General features: G+C 43.6%; 1 protein-coding gene across 1 annotated transcript; it reads right to left on the reverse strand.

Moving 5' to 3' along the window:
- Positions 1-813: 813 nt before the first annotated feature.
- Positions 814-15,183, reverse strand: LOC131292773 (uncharacterized). The gene is made up of 2 exons (XM_058320856.1): positions 9,960-15,183; positions 814-842 (listed from the first exon to the last, which is right to left on the reverse strand). The coding sequence occupies exons 1-2, from the start codon at positions 15,181-15,183 to the stop codon at positions 814-816; spliced, it is 5,253 nt and encodes a 1,750-aa protein (XP_058176839.1).
- Positions 15,184-19,542: the final 4,359 nt, after the last annotated feature.

A 19,542-nucleotide genomic window follows, 5' to 3' on the forward strand; every position in this document is an offset into this window, starting at 1 on the left:
TGTAGGTTTTATAAGAATGTGCGTTACATCAAACGAATTGAAATATTGAATTTTAACTTTAAACATGTAGTAGTGTGCTTAGCGTAATTTAGAAAGTAGGAATAAAATTCGATCCTTTCCGATCTCAAACTTCGTCGCGAACGGTTCGATTAATTTGTGAGAAAAGAACACGCTAAAGTGGTGACCCCGACGAAAGTGACCCGATGACCCTGTGAATAAAAAATCTACAAAAAGTGACATGGCAACCGAAGACAATAAAACTCCTGTCGCTGAAGGTGTCAGCGGGCACGCGGAACCGTTCGTCGAATCTGTTAAAGTGCCAAGAATAAACCCGCCCAGCATGATGGATACCAATATCGATACTTATTTCCTCTCGTTGGAATTTTGGTTTGCAGCATCGGGCATTAGTTCCATGCATGACGCACGTCGGTACAATATCGTAATGGCGCAAGTGCCGCCCAACAAGCTAACCGAGTTGCGCTCCATTATCGACGGAACACCGGCAAGTGAAAAATATTCGTATATAAAACGCAAATTGATCGAATATTTTGCCGATAGCCAACAGCGCCGCCTCCAACGTGTACTATCAGAATTACCGTTAGGAGATCAAAAGCCCAGCCAATTGTTCAACGAGATGAAGCGTGTGGCAGGCAATGCTTTAGGCGAAACGGTATTGCTGGATTTGTGGGCTGCTAGGCTGCCGCCGCATGCACAGGTAGCGGTCATTGCTTCTCGAGGCGATGCGTCGGACAAGATAACAATAGCCGATGCCATCGTTGATTCAATGGGCCTTCGTAGAGTGGACGCCATCGATCACGTGCAAACGCCGACACCAACGACACCTGTTCGAGAAAAAGCGGTCATTGACCCAATTGCGGAGCTTACTCGTGAAAACGCATCGTTATCTAAGCGATTGGATAAAGTATTGCACACCGGAAAAAATACACGTGGGCGATCGCGTTCACATTCTCGTAGCGGAGAATGGAACAAAAGTCGTCACGAAAGAGATCCTTCGAACGGACCTTGTTGGTACCATAGAAAGTTCGGGAACGACGCCCGAAGGTGCCGAAAACCATGCACCGCCGATGCACGTGATCCAACAAGCCAAGAATGAGGTTGCTCAGCTGAAGCAGTGGGGGACATCGGCGAACAATCCACCACTGCCACAATCTTTCGCTTACGGGTAACGGATTCGACCACCAGGAAACAGTTTCTGATCGACACGGGAGCAGACGTATCCGTGGTGCCGCGAGGAATACATTCAGCGAAAGTGAAGCCCTCTTCTTTAAAATTGTTTGCCGCGAATGGGACACCCATAAAAGTTTACGGAGAAGTACTATTGAAAATAAATCTTGGTCTTCGTCGAGAGTTCTTATAGAACTTTATGATTGCGGACGTGCAATCAGGAATAATAGGTGCAGATTTTTTAAGTCACTACGACCTATTAATCGACTTAAAACGCAATCGTCTCATCGATAACACCACCTATCTCGAGTCAAGCGGATCACTCGACAAAACCAGCACGCTTTCCGTAAAAACGTTTTGTGAAGTATCGCCGTATGCAGATCTATTAGCCGATTTCCCGACAATTACCCGTCCCGCTACCCCGGGAGCAGTCAACGGATCGTCGACTTGCCACCGCATCGAGACTACTGGCCAACCTGTTTATGCTCGACCGCGACGCTTGTCACCGGACAAGTTAGAAGCAGCTCGTGCGGAGTTTGAAAACTTAATGAAGCTCGGGATTTGCAGACCGTCGAGTAGTAATTGGGCAAGCCCCCTCCACATGGTTAAGAAAGCAGATGGTTCTTGGCGACCATGCGGGGATTACCGCGCCTTAAACGCGCAGACCATTCCGGATCGGTACCTCCTACCGTACCTTCAGGATTTTACGTCGAACTTGCAAGGTAAAACTATTTTTTCAAAAGTTGACTTGCAGAAGGCGTTTCATCAAGTTCCTATTCATCCTGACGACATCCCGAAAACGGCCATCACCACACCTTTTGGACTCTTTGAATTCTCTTTTATGACTTTTGGGCTAAGAAATGCAGCTCAAACCTTTCAACGCCTCATACACGAAGTTGTTCGCGGTTTTGATTTCATCTTTCCCTACATCGATGATCTGTTCATCGCGTCGTCATCACTAGAGGAGCACAGAGAACATTTGCGCTTGCTATTTGAGAGACTCAAGCAGCATAACTTAACGATAAACGTTGCTAAAAGCGAACTGGAACGAGAAAACCTAAACTTTCTGGGACATTCCGTCTCCACCGAAGGAATCCGTCCACTTTCGGATCGCGTCGAGGTCGTTAAAAACTTCAAGCTGCCGTCTACAGTTAAGCAACTAAAAAAATTCTTAGCCTTGATTAACTTTTATCGACGATTCATACCGAACGCAATCCAAACGCAAATACAGTTATTAGCAATGACACCTGGCAATAAGCGAAACGATCGTACGCCGTTGAAGTGGACCGACGAAACAAAAGCTGCATTTGAGAAATGCAAAACTCAACTCGCCGAAGCAACCCTACTGGCTCACCCCGTTAAAACAGGAGAATTGTCCCTCTGGGTTGACGCTTCAGATATCGCCGCAGGTGCGGTCCTTCACCAAATTGTCGATGATAAGGTTCAGCCGCTTGGATTTTTTTCGAAAAAGTTTAACCCCGCTCAACTACGCTACAGTACATACGATCGTGAACTCACTGCGATATTCCTCGCAGTGCGGCACTTCAAGTTTATGTTAGAAGGACGGAGTTGCCACATATACACAGACCATAAACCGATCATCTACGCTTTCCAGCAGAAGCTTGATAAAGCATCCAACAGACAAGTTCGCCAATTGGACTTCATCGGGCAATTAACGACAGACATCAGGCACATAGTGGGCAAGGACAACATCGTAGCAGACCTACTCTCTCGCATCGAAAGCATCCAAACTGTACCAGTGCTTGATTTCGACGCGCTAGCTGAGGACCAAAAGACCGACGGCGAACTACAGGATATTCAGCAGGGTAAAATTAAATCTTCATTGATTCTAAAATATTTTTCGGTTCCAGGCGGAAAGCATCAACTGCTTTGTGATTGTTCGAGTGACAGCATTCGTCCTTTCATTACAAAGCGGTTTCGCAACGCAGCACTCCAGGCAACGCATCATCTATCCCACCCTGGCACTCGTGCAACAGCCAAATTAATGACTGAGAGATTTGTTTGGCCGAGCATTCGAAAGGACAGCATCGCCTTTGCCAGAAACTGCATCCAATGTCAACGCTCGAAAGTGACCCGACATACGCAGTCGCCAATAGCGCGGTACCCAGCACCGGACAGCCGATTTTCGCACATAAATATCGACATCGTTGGACCCTTCCCTCCGAGTAAAGGAAACCGTTACTGTCTTACAGTCATCGAAAGGTTTACTCGGTGGCCGGAAGCATTCCCCATGCCGGACATGACCGCGTCTACAATCGCCGAAGCTCTAGTCTCCGGATGGATATCCCGATTCGGTGTTCCCGCCTACATATCGTCTGATCAAGGACGACAATTCGAATCATCGCTCTTCACCGAATTGACTCGTTTGATCGGATCTAAACACCTGCGCACGACTGCCTACCACCCCCAGTCTAATGGAATCATCGAACGATGGCATAGGACCCTTAAGTCGTCGATCCTTTGCCACGATCCCAACTACTGGAGTCAACATCTACCGATAATTTTACTTGGATTACGGACAACCTACAAAGAGGACATCAAAACTTCGCCTGCTGAAATGGTATACGGTACGACTCTCAAGATACCGTCTGAATTTTTTGTTGACAACCTGCAGAGACCTAACGAAACAGAATTCGTCGCTAAACTCCGATCGACTATGCGTGATCTTCGCCCCCAAGAGACTGCCAGGCACGGGAAGCGAAACATTTTCATGCACCAGGACCTGCGAACATGTAAGAGCGTCTTCGTTCGCAACGATTCAATAAGACCATCGTTATCGTCTCCGTATGAAGGACCATTCGAGATTCTTAATCGAACAGAAAAGTTTTTCAAATTGAGCATCGACATTTCGATCGACCGTTTGAAACCCGCGTACGTATGCAGTGAACAGCCAGCGTCAACAGAACCAGCAGCCACAACTCCTGCCGAGATTCCACCGACTAGAGTAACTCGCTCTGGCAGACGAGTTATTATCCCTTCCAGATACCAGTAGAGGGATCCTAGTCTAGGAGGGGAGTATTGTGGCAGCCTTACAATTGCGCACAGCACTGTAGGTTTTATAAAAATGTGCGTTACATCAAACGAATTGAAATATTTAATTTTAACTTTAAACATGTAGTAGTGTGCTTAGCGTAATTTAGAAAGTAAGAATAAAATTCGATCCTTTCCAATCTCACACTTCGTCGCGAACGGTTCGATTAATTTGTGAGAAAAGAACACGCTAAAGTCACTTTAAGCACCTTCTAAACACCATTTTGCATCGTCTCATTCTCTTTAAAGTCACTTTAAGCACCTTCTAAACCTCATTTTGCATCGTCTCATTCTCTTTAAAGTCACTTTAAGCACCTTCTAAACACCATTTTGCATCGTCTCACTCTCTTTAAAGTCACTTTAAGCACCTTCTAAACACCATTTTGCATCGTCTCACTCTCTTTAAAGTCACTTTAAGCACCTTCTAAACCTCATTTTTCATCGTCTCATTCTCTTTAAAGTCACTTTAAGCACCTTCTAAACCTAATTTTTCATCGTCTCATTCTCTTTAAAGTCACTTTAAGCACCTTCTTAACTCCATTTTGCAATGTCTCATTCTCTTTAAAGTCACTTTAAGCACCTTCTAAACACCATTTTGCATCGTCTCACTCTCTTTAAAGTCACTTTAAGCACCTTCTAAACACCATTTTGCATCGTCTCATTCTCTTTAAAGTCACTTTAAGCACCTTCTAAACACCATTTTGCATCGTCTCATTCTCTTTAAAGTCACTTTAAGCACCTTCTAAACACCATTTTGCATCGTCTCATTCTCTTTAAAGTCACTTTAATCACCTTCTTAACACCATTTTGCATCGTCTCATTCTCTTTAAAGTCACTTTAAGCACCTTCTAAACACCATTTTGCATCGTCTCATTCTCTTTAAAGTCACTTTAAGCACCTTCTAAACCTCATTTTGCATCGTCTCTTTCTCTTTAAAGTCACTTTAAGCACCTTCTAAACCTCATTTTGCATCGTCTCATTCTCTTTAAAGTCACTTTAAGCACCTTCTAAACACCATTTTGCATCGTCTCACTCTCTTTAAAGTCACTTTAAGCACCTTCTAAACACCATTTTGCATCGTCTCATTCTCTTTAAAGTCACTTTAAGCACCTTCTAAACCTCATTTTTCATCGTCTCATTCTCTTTAAAGTCACTTTAAGCACCTTCTAAACCTCATTTTGCATCGTCTCATTCTCTTTAAAGTCACTTTAAGCACCTTCTAAACCTCATTTTTCATCCTCTTATTCTCTTTAAAGTCACTTTAAGCACCTTCTAAACCTCATTTTGCATCGTCTCATTCTCTTTAAAGTCACTTTAAGCACCTTCTAAACCTCATTTTGCATCGTCTCATTCTCTTTAAAGTCACTTTAAGCACCTTCTTAGCACCATTTTGCATCGTCTCATTCTCTTTAAAGTCACTTTAAGCACCTTCTAAACCTCATTTTGCATCGTCTCATTCTCTTTAAAGTCACTTTAAGCACCTTCTAAACCTCATTTTGCATCGTCTCATTCTCTTTAAAGTCACTTTAAGCACCTTCTAAACACCATTTTGCATCGTCTCATTCTCTTTAAAGTCACTTTAAGCACCTTCTAAACACCATTTTGCATCGTCTCATTCTCTTTAAAGTCACTTTAAGCACCTTCTAAACACCATTTTGCATCGTCTCATTCTCTTTAAAGTCACTTTAATCACCTTCTTAACACCATTTTGCATCGTCTCATTCTCTTTAAAGTCACTTTAAGCACCTTCTAAACACCATTTTGCATCGTCTCATTCTCTTTAAAGTCACTTTAAGCACCTTCTAAACACCATTTTGCATCGTCTCATTCTCTTTAAAGTCACTTTAAGCACCTTCTTAGCACCATTTTGCATCGTCTCATTCTCTTTAAAGTCACTTTAAGCACCTTCTAAACCTCATTTTGCATCGTCTCATTCTCTTTAAAGTCACTTTAAGCACCTTCTAAACACCATTTTGCATCGTCTCACTCTCTTTAAAGTCACTTTAAGCACCTTCTAAACACCATTTTGCATCGTCTCACTCTCTTTAAAGTCACTTTAAGCACCTTCTAAACCTCATTTTTCATCGTCTCATTCTCTTTAAAGTCACTTTAAGCACCTTCTAAACCTAATTTTTCATCGTCTCATTCTTTTTAAAGTCACTTTAAGCACCTTCTTAACTCCATTTTGCAATGTCTCATTCTCTTTAAAGTCACTTTAAGCACCTTCTAAACACTATTTTGCATCGTCTCACTCTCTTTAAAGTCACTTTAAGCACCTTCTAAACACCATTTTGCATCGTCTCATTCTCTTTAAAGTCACTTTAAGCACCTTCTAAACACCATTTTGCATCGTCTCATTCTCTTTAAAGTCACTTTAAGCACCTTCTAAACCTCATTTTGCATCGTCTCATTCTCTTTAAAGTCACTTTAAGCACCTTCTAAACACCATTTTGCATCGTCTCATTCTCTTTAAAGTCACTTTACGCACCTTCTAAACCTCATTTTGCATCGTCTCATTCTCTTTAAAGTCACTTTAAGCACCTTCTAAACACCATTTTGCTTCGTCTCATTCTCTCTAACGTCACTTTAAGCACCTTCTAAACACCATTTTGCATCGTCTCACTCTCTTTAAAGTCACTTTAAGCACCGTCTAAACACCATTTGGCATCGTCTCTTTCTCTTTAAAGTCACTTTAAGCACCTTCTAAACCTCATTTTTCATCGTCTCATTCTCTTTAAAGTCACTTTAAGCACCTTCTAAACACCATTTTGCATCGTCTCATTCTCTTTAAAGTCACTTTAAGCACCTTCTAAACCTCATTTTGCATCGTCTCATTCTCTTTAAAGTCACTTTAAGCACCTTCTTAACACCATTTTGCATCGTCTCATTCTCTTTAAAGTCACTTTAAGCACCTTCTAAACCTCATTTTGCATCGTCTCATTCTCTTTAAAGTCACTTTAAGCACCTTCTTAACACCATTTTGCATCGTCTCATTCTCTTTAAAGTCACATTAAGCACCTACTAAACACCATTTTGCATCGTCTCATTCTCTTTAAAGTCACATTAAGCACCTACTAAACACCATTTGGCATCGTCTCTTTCTCTTTAAAGTCACTTTAAGCACCTTCTAAACACCATTTTGCATCGTCTCATTCTCTTTAAAGTCACTTTAATCACCTTCTTAACACCATTTTGAATCGTCTCATTCTCTTTAAAGTCACTTTAAGCACCTTCTAAACCTCATTTTGCATCGTCTCATTCTCTTTAAAGTCACTTTAAGCACCTTCTAAACCTCATTTTTCATCGTCTCATTCTCTTTAAAGTCACTTTAAGCACCTTCTAAACCTCGTTTTGCATCGTCTCATTCTCTTTAAAGTCACTTTAAGCACCTTCTAAACCTCATTTTGCATCGTCTCATTCTCTTTAAAGTCACTTCAAGCACCTTCTTAACTCCATTTTGCATCGTCTCATTCTCTTTAAAGTCACTTTAAGCACCTTCTAAACACCATTTTGCATCGTCTCACTCTCTTTAAAGTCACTTTAAGCACCTTCTAAACACCATTTTGCATCGTCTCATTCTCTTTAAAGTCACTTTAAGCACCTTCTAAACACCATTTTGCATCGTCTCATTCTCTTTAAAGTCACTTTAAGCACCTTCTAAACCTCATTTTGCATCGTCTCATTCTCTTTAAAGTCACTTTAAGCACCTTCTAAACACCATTTTGCATCGTCTCATTCTCTTTAAAGTCACTTTAAGCACCTTCTAAACCTCATTTTGCATCGTCTCATTCTCTTTAAAGTCACTTTAAGCACCTTCTTAACACCATTTTGCATCGTCTCATTCTCTTTAAAGTCACATTAAGCACCTACTAAACACCATTTTGCATCGTCTCACTCTCTTTAAAGTCACTTTAAGCACCGTCTAAACACCATTTGGCATCGTCTCTTTCTCTTTAAAGTCACTTTAAGCACCTTCTAAACACCATTTTGCATCGTCTCATTCTCTTTAAAGTCACTTTAATCACCTTCTTAACACCATTTTGAATCGTCTCATTCTCTTTAAAGTCACTTTAAGCACCTTCTAAACCTCATTTTGCATCGTCTCATTCTCTTTAAAGTCACTTTAAGCACCTTCTAAACCTCATTTTTCATCGTCTCATTCTCTTTAAAGTCACTTTAAGCACCTTCTAAACCTCGTTTTGCATCGTCTCATTCTCTTTAAAGTCACTTTAAGCACCTTCTAAACCTCATTTTGCATCGTCTCATTCTCTTTAAAGTCACTTCAAGCACCTTCTTAACTCCATTTTGCATCGTCTCATTCTCTTTAAAGTCACTTTAAGCACCTTCTAAACACCATTTTGCATCGTCTCACTCTCTTTAAAGTCACTTTAAGCACCTTCTAAACACCATTTTGCATCGTCTCATTCTCTTTAAAGTCACTTTAAGCACCTTCTAAACACCATTTTGCATCGTCTCATTCTCTTTAAAGTCACTTTAAGCACCTTCTAAACCTCATTTTGCATCGTCTCATTCTCTTTAAAGTCACTTTAAGCACCTTCTAAACACCATTTTGCATCGTCTCATTCTCTTTAAAGTCACTTTAAGCACCTTCTAAACCTCATTTTGCATCGTCTCATTCTCTTTAAAGTCACTTTAAGCACCTTCTAAACACCATTTTGCATCGTCTCATTCTCTTTAAAGTCACTTTAAGCACCTTCTAAACACCATTTTGCATCGTCTCATTCTCTTTAAAGTCACTTTAAGCACCTTCTAAACACCATTTTGCATCGTCTCATTCTCTTTAAAGTCACTTTAAGCACCTTCTAGACACCATTTTGCATCGTCTCATTCTCTTTTAAGTCTCTTTAAGCACCTTCTAGACACCATTTTGCATCGTCTCATTCTCTTTAAAAGCACTTTAAGCACCTTCTAAACACCATTTTGCATCGTCTCATTCTCTTTAAAGTCACTTTAAGCACCTTCTAAACACCATTTTGCATCTCTTTTGCATTCTCTTTAAAGTCACTTTAAGCAGCTTCTCAACCTCATTTTGCATCGTCTCATTCTCTTTAAAGTCACTTTAAGCACCTTCTAAACCTCATTTTGCATCGTCTCATTCTCTTTAAAGTCACTTTAAGCACCTTCTAAACCTCATTTTGCATCGTCTCATTCTCTTTAAAGTCACTTTAAGCACCTTCTAAACACCATTGTAGGGTACGGCCTACTCCGGAACTTGTTACTCAACAGGTGGATAGAGAAAGAAGAAGATGGTTTCAAAAATCTGGGTTTGTCCAACGGTACCAGAGAACGCACTATAGTGTCCACAGATCGCTACCCGCCAGGGACTTTCTGTGGATTATAATGCTAAGTATGTTGGGGACAGAGCCTAACAAACACCAGTGGTTTTTTCTCAAGTTGGGTTTATTTGATTTTCTGAACGCCTTTACTTACGTCACAAATGTTGTGCTAGCGATGTCTAAGCCCGGTGACACTGTTATCAATTAACCGTTATTTTTGAACAGCAGGTTATCATAAACTGGTACTTGTAGGGTTTCGTTAAATTCAAAATTCCTAACTGTTCAGAGCCTTGTAGAGTTCTGTGGCCTACCTTTAGGCGTCGCAATATCGTACATTCTGCCACCTTAAAATTGAATAATTTTAACTGTTTGCTTTTGGTAATACACACAGCTTTACCAATGGCCTAGTCACTGTACTTCCCTTACTTGTACGCAATGTAAAGACACGCGCTTTGCCATCCTTTCCAGGATGCTCCTCGGTTACGCGTGCTAATGGCCAACACGCCGAAGGCACATTATCTTCCTTAATTATAACTAACGTTCCTGCCGTTACTGTGGTTGTACCTTCCTTTGTCCATTTAGAACGCGCCTGCAGTTGTTGTAAATACTCCTTCTGCCAACGGTTCCAAAAGTGCTGGCGAAGTTGTTGAACATGACGCCAGTGGTTCAACCGGTTTTCGGCTTCGTACAGCAAGCAGTGGTCCGGAACAAGCTGTAGGTTCGTTCCAACCAGGAAATGTCCAGGAGTGAGGGCTGTCATATCGTGTGGGTCATCTGACATCGATGTTATAGGTCGGGAGTTGACACAGCATTCTATCTCGTCCAGCAGCGTAGACATGTCCTCATACGAAAGTGATGTCGTTCCTAAAACGCGCACTAGGTGGTACTTCATGGTTTTGACGGCGGCTTCCCACAGTCCACCGAAGTGAGGAGCTCTTGGTGGGATGAACTTCCATGAAATTTTGCGTTCTAGTGTCCAAGCTTGAATGCTCTGCTGGTGTTCAGTTGTACGCAACAGCTTGTACAACTCGTTCAGCTTGTTTGCTGCTCCCTTGAAGTTCGTCGCGTTGTCCGAGTGTAACTCCAATGGCAAACCACGACGAGACACAAACCGTCGTAATGCTGCTATAAATGCTTCCGTTGTCAGGTTTGACACCAGCTCGATGTGTACGGCACGGGTGGTGAAGCATACAAATATGGCGACGTATGCCTTCACGGGCGCCGCCCGTCGGTGGCCACCTTTCAGGAACACTGGACCACAGTAGTCAACACCGGTGATCGAAAAAGGAGGGGCCGGTGTTACTCGGACAGCCGGCAGGTCAGCCATTATAGTTGCTGACGACGATGGTCGGGCGCGGAAGCAGGTGTGGCACTGATGAAATACCTTCCGGGCGAGATTTCGGCCACTTGTAATCCAGAAGCGTTGTCTGCACGTGTTTAGCATCAGAGTCGGTCCCGCGTGAAGTAACTGTTTATGAAAATGTTCCATCAGCAGACGAGCGAATGGATGGCTGGCCGGAACAACTAGTGGATGCTTAACATCCTCCGCTAGCGGTGAATTGGACAAACGTCCTCCAACTCGGATGATTCCGTCAGCTCCCAGTTGCGGATGCAACCATCTAAGCGGGGACGACGCAGGAACGGGTTTCTTCTGCTGCAAGGCCTTGATTTCTTGCTGCAGGTGGTCTCGTTGAGCCAAGCGGCACAGCACTTCTTCTGCATCCGTCAAGTCCTTCGTCGTCAGGCCAGGGTTCTCGTACGACCGGCGTTTGGTGCATCGGTTCCAATACTGAACCCAGTACGCCGTCATCCGTCTCAGCTTCGAGTACGATGAGAAGAGCGTAAAGATGCGATGAACTGGCAGCTCAATGGCAGCGCATGCCACAACTGCTACTCGCTGCTCTGCTTGCACTGAAGGATCTGGTGTCGCAAGCAGTGGTGGAGGCCATTGATCTTCTGGCAGGCTCATCCAGGAAGGACCCTGCCACCATAGGGTACTGGAGAGGAGATCTTTGCCCAAACAGCCTCTGGAAGCAAGGTCAGCCGGGTTGTCGACTCCTGCGATGTGACGCCACGTGCAACCTTCCGTTAGTTGTTGCACCTGCGATACCCGGTTGGCAACATATGGCTTCCAGGAGTTTGGTGATGCTCGCAGCCAATGTACCACAGTCATGGAGTCTGTCCAGAAGACTGCCAGAGATCCTGGGTTTACCGCAGTCCTTACTCGGTCGAATAGCAAGCTGGCCAACTGAGCTGCGCACAGTTCAAGCCGAGCGATAGAGTGCTTGCTATTGAGGGGTGTCACCTTGGTTTTTGAGGCGAAGAGCTCCATTGTGCCATGTCCCTGGGCATCGCCACTACGGATGTAGCAGCATGCTCCATATCCTTTCTCCGAAGCATCGCAGAAGACGTGGTATTGGATGGTGGTCACTGAAGATCTAATGGCGACTCGCGGAATGCTGATGTTGTGAAGGTAATGCATTTGCTCAAGAAAGTTGAGCCATTCCGTTCGTAGCTGCAGCGGAAGTTCAGCATCCCATCCCCAGGGTTGTTGGTTGACGTGTTTCAGAGTCCATACACGTTGAAGAAGTTGCTTGGCAACCGCCTTCACTGGGTCAACAAACCCTACCGGATCGTAGATCTTCCCAATGGTGGACAATACCTTGCGTTTGGTTGCATCTTTGTTGACATCAGGGGCTTGGACTTTGAAGCGCAGAGTGTCCGCTGACGTATCCCATATGATTCCAAGTGTTGCCAACGATCCGTCGTCATCGTCGTTGGGATATGGGCTGGATGCTCGGCTTTGTTGGTCCACATGATGCAACACCGCTTCCTCGTTTGATGCCCATTTCCGCAGCTCAAATCCACCTTTGGCAAACAGTTGTTCGGTTTGTTGTTGCAAGGTTTGAGCAGCCTCGGGTGAATCAGCTCCAGACACAAAGTCATCCACGTAAAAGTCAGCGAACCGAGCTGCTGCTATTGGAAACTCACTCCCATGATCCAATACTGTTTGTTGCAGAGATCTCACCGCAAGGAATGGTGCAGATGCGGTTCCATAAGTTATAGTATTCAGCTCATATTCTTCGATGGGATCATGGGGTGAAGCTCGCCACAGAATGCGCTGTAGGGCGCGATCGCTGGGATGTACCCATACTTGGCGGTACATTTTTGCCACATCTCCTGTCAGTGCAATTTGATGAGTTCTGAATCGCATCAGGATCGATGTAGCATCTTGTTGAATTGTTGGTCCGATCATCAGCGTATCATTCAACGACACTCCTGTAGATGACTTGCTGGATGCGTCGAACACAACCCGACACTTCGTGGTGGTGCTGTCGGCCTTAAAAACAGGATGGTGTGGGAGGTAGAATGTTTCCCGACTATCAACTGTTGCTGCCACCTTTGTCATGTGGCCTAAGCGGAGGTATTCGGCCATGAACTCCACGTATGCCTTTTTTGTTTCGGGTTCTCGCTGCATACGTCTCTCGATAGCCAAAAACCGATGGAGGGCGATTGTCCGCGAGTCACCTAGTTTCCCGATCATGTCAGACTTTCTCGGAAGTCGGACGACATATCGGCCGGCTTGGTCTCTGCTTGTAGTGGCCGCGTAGTGGTCCTCACAGGCTCTCTCCTCGATACTCCAGCTAGGGAAACTGCCTACGTCTTCTATTGCGAAGAATTTCCTCATCATCGTAGTCAGCTCGTTGGTGTGTATGGCGACTGAACACACCACTGGCAGCGACTGCTCTGCTATCTGTGCTGTGCCACTTACAACCCACCCAAATGCTGTTTCTTGGAGTGACGGCATACCTTCTCCAAGTGAGATGCGTCCGGTTTTTAAAAGCTCGTAGAAACACGCCGCACCCAGGATGATATCGATTCCACCAGGCTTGTGGAATGTTGGGTCAGCCAAGACGCAGGTTGCTGGAATCGTCCACTGGCTGTGGTGTATACGATGGGCCGGCACATCTGCTGACAGCTTGGGCAGTACCAGCATCTCCAGCGACGTCGAAAATGATGAACAGCGTGACTGGATGGTGGCTCGTACTGATGACTTTACGTTCGTCGCTTGGCTGCCACCAATCCCCGACAGCGGAATGCTCACCGACTTCCGAGGTAGGTTTAAGAATTGCGCCAACCTTCCCGTAATGAAGTTGGACTGTGCTCCACTGTCCAAGAGAGCCCTTGCAGCATGGTTCTTCCCTGCGCTGTCAGTGATGTACAACATGACGGTTGACAGCAACACTGTCGATGGTATCGCCGTGTGAAGCGATATTGTAGCTGTACGGTGTTCTGCTGCAGATGTTGGCTGTTCGTGACGGATCTCGCTGGCGGCACTAGTCCCTTCGTCGTGGAGCAAGGTGTGATGTTTCTGCTGGCACCGACGACACGTCCACTTCGAGGGGCACCTTTTGTTGAGATGACCAGCTCCGAAACAGTTGAAACAACGTTTCCAACTTCGGAGCTTGTCCCGTTTGTCTGGTAGCGATAGTGCTATGAAATCCGCGCACTTGCTGAGCATATGGTTGTCCTGGCACATGACACACGTTGCGGTCGGTGACGGCGTAACGGTCGACGTGAACGCTTTAGTAGGAGCCGGCTTTGGACGAGATGGTTTGTCCATATTGCCTGCTGCGCAGCTCTCCAACACTTCGCATTGCCGCGTGATGTAATCGAACGTCCGGAACAAATCCGGAAACTCGCCGTGCTGCAATGTGAGCTCCCATGCCTTACGAGTGCTAGGGTCCATGCACGACGCGAGGATGTGGGTGATGATGAGGTTGCTGGTTTCATCAATGTTCTTCTCTAAGAACTGCAACCCATCAACGTGACCCTTACACGTTTCTACTAGTGATCGAAGTTCGTTGGCTGATTCGCGTTGCACGGGTTTTAGTTGGAGCAACCCAGCAATGTGTTTGTCGACGATTGCTCGTGGGTTCGCAAACCGCCTTTCGAGTACCTCCCAGGCACTCTTGTAGTTGTTGCTGCTCACCATTGCCGCATTGATGATTCCTGCTGCCTTTCCGGTGAGTGCCTTGTTCAGGTGGTGTAATTTTGCTGCATCCGAAACAGGTGTCCTTCCCATGATGTCGAGGAACATGGCCTTGAATTTGGGCCACTCTTCGTAGCGTCCGTCAAAGGTTGGCATCGGGACACTGAGGTGATGCGCTGCCGAAGTTACCGGAGCTTCTGACGTTGTTGGTGTTTCGTCCAGCTGTGCCTCCAGAATGGCTGTGCAGGTGGTGTGGATCTTCCGGAAGGCATCGTCGGCGTCCATGTCGACTTCGAGGTCATCTGGCAGGAGATCTATGATGTGCTGCATAATCCTGCCGTGGGTGCCTTGAAGTTCCTGTAATGTGCGTAAGTGCACCCGCGCAGTGGCCGGAGGGAGTTTGTTGTTGGTGATGTCCGGCTGAAGCTGCATAAGTTGACGATATGCCAGCTTCATTTTGGCCCGCAACACGGCCAACTCGCGATCCCCTGGCGATGACGTCGATGGTTTTGGTGACACGTGCTGTGGGGTTGTTTCCGTCACGTGGTCACTCGCGCGCTGGTCCACCGTGGCTTCCGTAGCCACTTCGTCTGAATTGTCACTCCCCTCATGTTCTGGTGGCGGGGAGTGCATCACTTTATTCCTGCGTGTGTTCATTGTGACTATTAGTTAGTCTGTTGCACTTTTCACTTTTCACTTTTTTCACTTCACTGTTTTGTCAGCGTCGACTGCTACGAAACTTTGGACTGGCACTCACAATCACGCTGAGTAAACTTCTCGTGGCGATGAGACGCTGGACGGTGCCACCGAAGGTAACTCACACCTTGAATTATCTTCCCGTGAGGCCCCGATGCGCACTGGATCGGCCTCGTGTGGTGTCCGTGGTCTGCCACCGATGGAAAATCAACCCGTCCGGTTGATACACGTTTCCTGTAGACACTGGGTTGAACAAACGCTGGGCACGAAGCGCTGGACTGATCCACTGAAGAGAACTCCCGAATTGGGTACTCTTCCCTTGAGGCACCGATGCGCACTGGATCGGCCTCGTGTGGTGTCCGTGGTCTGCCACCGATGTTCAATCAACCCGTCCGGTTGACGAAAGTTCCTCTTCCGACGACGAATGTATGAAATAATCTGCGCACGATAGGTTCGTTGCGCCTATCCGGTTCGAAGGACCAAAATGTAGGGTACGGCCTACTCCGGAACTTGTTACTCAACAGGTGGATAGAGAAAGAAGAAGATGGTTTCAAAAATCTGGGTTTGTCCAACGGTACCAGAGAACGCACTATAGTGTCCACAGATCGCTACCCGCCAGGGACTTTCTGTGGATTATAATGCTAAGTATGTTGGGGACAGAGCCTAACAAACACCAGTGGTTTTTTCTCAAGTTGGGTTTATTTGATTTTCTGAACGCCTTTACTTACGTCACAAATGTTGTGCTAGCGATGTCTAAGCCCGGTGACACTGTTATCAATTAACCGTTATTTTTGAACAGCAGGTTATCATAAACTGGTACTTGTAGGGTTTCGTTAAATTCAAAATTCCTAACTGTTCAGAGCCTTGTAGAGTTCTGTGGCCTACCTTTAGGCGTCGCAATATCGTACAACCATTTTGCATCGTCTCATTCTCTCTAAAGTCACTTTAAGCACCTTCTTAACACCATTTTGCATCGTCTCATTCTCTTTAAAGTCACTTTAAGCACCTGTTTAACACCATTTTGCATCGTCTCATTCTCTTAAAAGTCACTTTAAGCAGCTTCTTAACCTCATTTTGCATCGTCTCATTCTCTTTAAAGTCACTTTAAGCACCTTCTAAACCTCATTTTGCATCGTCTCATTCTCTTTAAAGTCACTTTAAGCAGCTTCTTAACCTCATTTTGCATCGTCTCATTCTCTTTAAAGTCACTTTAAGCACCTTCTAAACCTCATTTTGCATCGTCTCATTCTCTTTAAAGTCACTTTAAGCACCTTCTAAACCTCATTTTGCATCGTCTCATTCTCTTTAAAGTCACTTTAAGCACCTTCTAAACACCATTTTGCATCGTCTCATTCTCTTTAAAAGCACTTTAAGCACCTTCTAAACACCATTTTGCATCGTCTCATTCTCTTTAAAGTCACTTTAAGCACCTTCTAAACACCATTTTGCATCGTCTCATTCTCTTTAAAGTCACTTTAAGCAGCTTCTCAACCTCATTTTGCATCGTCTCATTCTCTTTAAAGTCACTTTAAGCAGCTTCTTAACCTCATTTTGCATCGTCTCATTCTCTTTAAAGTCACTTTAAGCACCTTCTAAACCTCATTTTGTATCGTCTCATTCTCTTTAAAGTCACTTTAAGCACCTTCTAAACCTCACTTTGCATCGTCTCATTCTCTTTAAAGTCACTTTAAGCACCTTCTAAACACCATTTTGCATCGTCTCATTCTCTTTAAAGTCACTTTAAGCAGCTTCTTAACCTCATTTTGCATCGTCTCATTCTCTTTAAAGTCACTTTAAGCACCTTCTAAACCTCATTTTGCATCGTCTCATTCTCTTTAAAGTCACTTTAAGCACCTTCTAAACACCATTTTGCATCGTCTCATTCTCTTTAAAGTCACTTTAAGCACCTTCTAAACCTCATTTTGCATCGTCTCATTCTCTTTAAAGTCACTTTAAGCACCTTCTTAACACCATTTTGCATCGTCTTATTCTCTTTAAAGTCACTTTAAGCACCTTCTAAACACCATTTTGCATCGTCTCATTCTCTTTAAAGTCACTTTAAGCACCTTCTAAACACCATTTTGCATCGTCTCATTCTCTTTAAAGTCACTTTAAGCACCTTCTAAACCTCGTTTTGCATCGTCTCATTCTCTTTAAAGTCACTTCAAGCACCTTCTAAACACCATTTTGCATCGTCTCATTCTCTTTAAAGTCACTTTAAGCACCTTCTAAACACCATTTTGCATCGTCTCATTCTCTTTTAAGTCTCTTTAAGCACCTTCTAGACACCATTTTGCATCGTCTCATTCTCTTTAAAAGCACTTTAAGCAACTTCTAAACACCATTTTGCATCGTCTCATTCTCTTTAAAGTCACTTTAAGCACCTTCTAAACACCATTTTGCATCGTCTCATTCTCTTTAAAGTCACTTTAAGCAGCTTCTTAACCTCATTTTGCATCGTCTCATTCTCTTTAAAGTCACTTTAAGCACCTTCTAAACCTCATTTTGCATCGTCTCATTCTCTTTAAAGTCACTTTAAGCACCTTCTAAACCTCATTTTGCATCGTCTCAATCTCTTTAAAGTCACTTTAAGCACCTTCTAAACACCATTTTGCATCGTCTCATTCTCTCTAAAGTCACTTTAAGCACCTTCTTAACACCATTTTGCATCGTCTCATTCTCTTTAAAGTTACTTTAAGCACCTGTTTAACACCATTTTGCATCGTCTCATTCTCTTAAAAGTCACTTTAAGCAGCTTCTTAACCTCATTTTGCATCGTCTCATTCTCTTTAAAGTCACTTTAAGCACCTTCTAAACCTCATTTTGCATCGTCTCATTCTCTTTCAAGTAACTTTAAGCACCTTCTAAACCTCATTTTGCATCGTCTCATTCTCTTTAAAGTCACTTTAAGCACCTTCTAAACCTCATTTTGCATCGTCTCATTCTCTTTAAAGTCACTTTAAGCACCTTCTAAACACCATTTTGCATCGTCTCATTCTCTTTAAAGTCACTTTAAGCAGCTTCTAAACCTCATTTTGCATCGTCTCATTCTCTTTAAAGTGACTTTAACCACCTTCTAAACCTCATTTTGCATCGTCTCATTCTCTTTAAAGTCACTTTAAGCACCTTCTAAACCTCGTTTTGCATCGTCTCATTCTCTTTAAAGTCACTTTAAGCACCTGTTTAACACCATTTTGCATCGTCTCATTCTCTTTAAAGTCACTTTAAGCAGCTTCTTAACCTCATTTTGCATCGTCTCATTCTCTTTAAAGTCACTTTAAGCACCTTCTAAACCTCATTTTGCATCGTCTCATTCTCTTTAAAGTCACTTTAAGCACCTTCTGAACCTCATTTTGCATCGTCTCATTCTCTTTAAAGTCACTTTTAGCACCTTCTAAACACCATTTTGCATCGTCTCATTCTCTCTAAAGTCACTTTAAGCACCTTCTTAACACCATTTTGCATCGTCTCATTCTCTTTAAAGTCACTTTAAGCACCTTCTAAACCTCATTTTGCATCGTCTCATTCCCTTTAAAGTCACTTTAACCACCTTCTAAACACCATTTTGCATCGTCTCATTCTCTTTAAAGTCACTTTAAGCACCTTCTAAACCTCATTTTGCATCGTCTCATTCTCTTTAAAGTCACTTTAAGCACCATCTAAACCTCATTTTGCATCGTCTCATTCTCTTTAAAGTCACTTTAAGCACCTTCTTAACACCATTTTGCATCGTCTCATTCTCTTTAAAGTCACTTTAAGCACCTTCTAAACCTCATTTTGCATTGTCTCATTCTCTCTAAAGTCACTTTAAGCACCTTCCAAACCTAATTTTGCATCGTCTCCCTCTCTTTAAAGTCACTTTAAGCACCTTCTAAACACCATTTTGCATCGTCTTATTCTCTTTAAAGTCACTTTAAGCACCTTCTAAACCTCATTTTGCATCGTCTCATTCTCGTTAAAGTCACTTTAAGCACCTTCTAAACCTCATTTTGCATCGTCTCATTCTCTTTAAAGTCACTTTAAGCACCTTCTTAACACCATTTTGCATCGTCTCATTCTCTCTAAAGTCACTTTAAGCACCTTCTAAACCTCATTTTGCATTGTCTCATTCTCTTTAAAGTCACTTTGAGCACCTTCTAAACACCATTTTGCATCGTCTCATTCTCTTTAAAGTCACTTTAAGCACCTTCTAAACCTCATTTTGCATCGTCTCATTCTCTTTAAAGTCACTTTAAGCACCTTCTAAACACCATTTTGCATCGTCTCATTCTCTTTAAAGTCACTTTAAGCACCTTCTAAACACCATTATGCATCGTCTTA

This window comes from Anopheles ziemanni, unplaced genomic scaffold (assembly GCF_943734765.1).
Source record: "Anopheles ziemanni unplaced genomic scaffold, idAnoZiCoDA_A2_x.2 U_4, whole genome shotgun sequence".
NCBI classification, from domain to species: Eukaryota; Metazoa; Arthropoda; class Insecta; order Diptera; family Culicidae; genus Anopheles; species Anopheles ziemanni.

What these genes read in the sequence shown, in the direction of transcription:
- LOC131292773 (XM_058320856.1), bottom strand. Translation starts at nt 15,183, where the DNA reads ATGAACACACGCAGGAATAAAGTGATGCACTCCCCGCCACCAGAACAT. An exon ending in TGTCTTTACATTGCGTACAA is followed by an intron (nt 843 to 9,959) that starts GTAAGGGAAGTA and finishes TTTCTCGAACAG; the next exon opens with GTGTCGTTGGTGTCGGCGTT.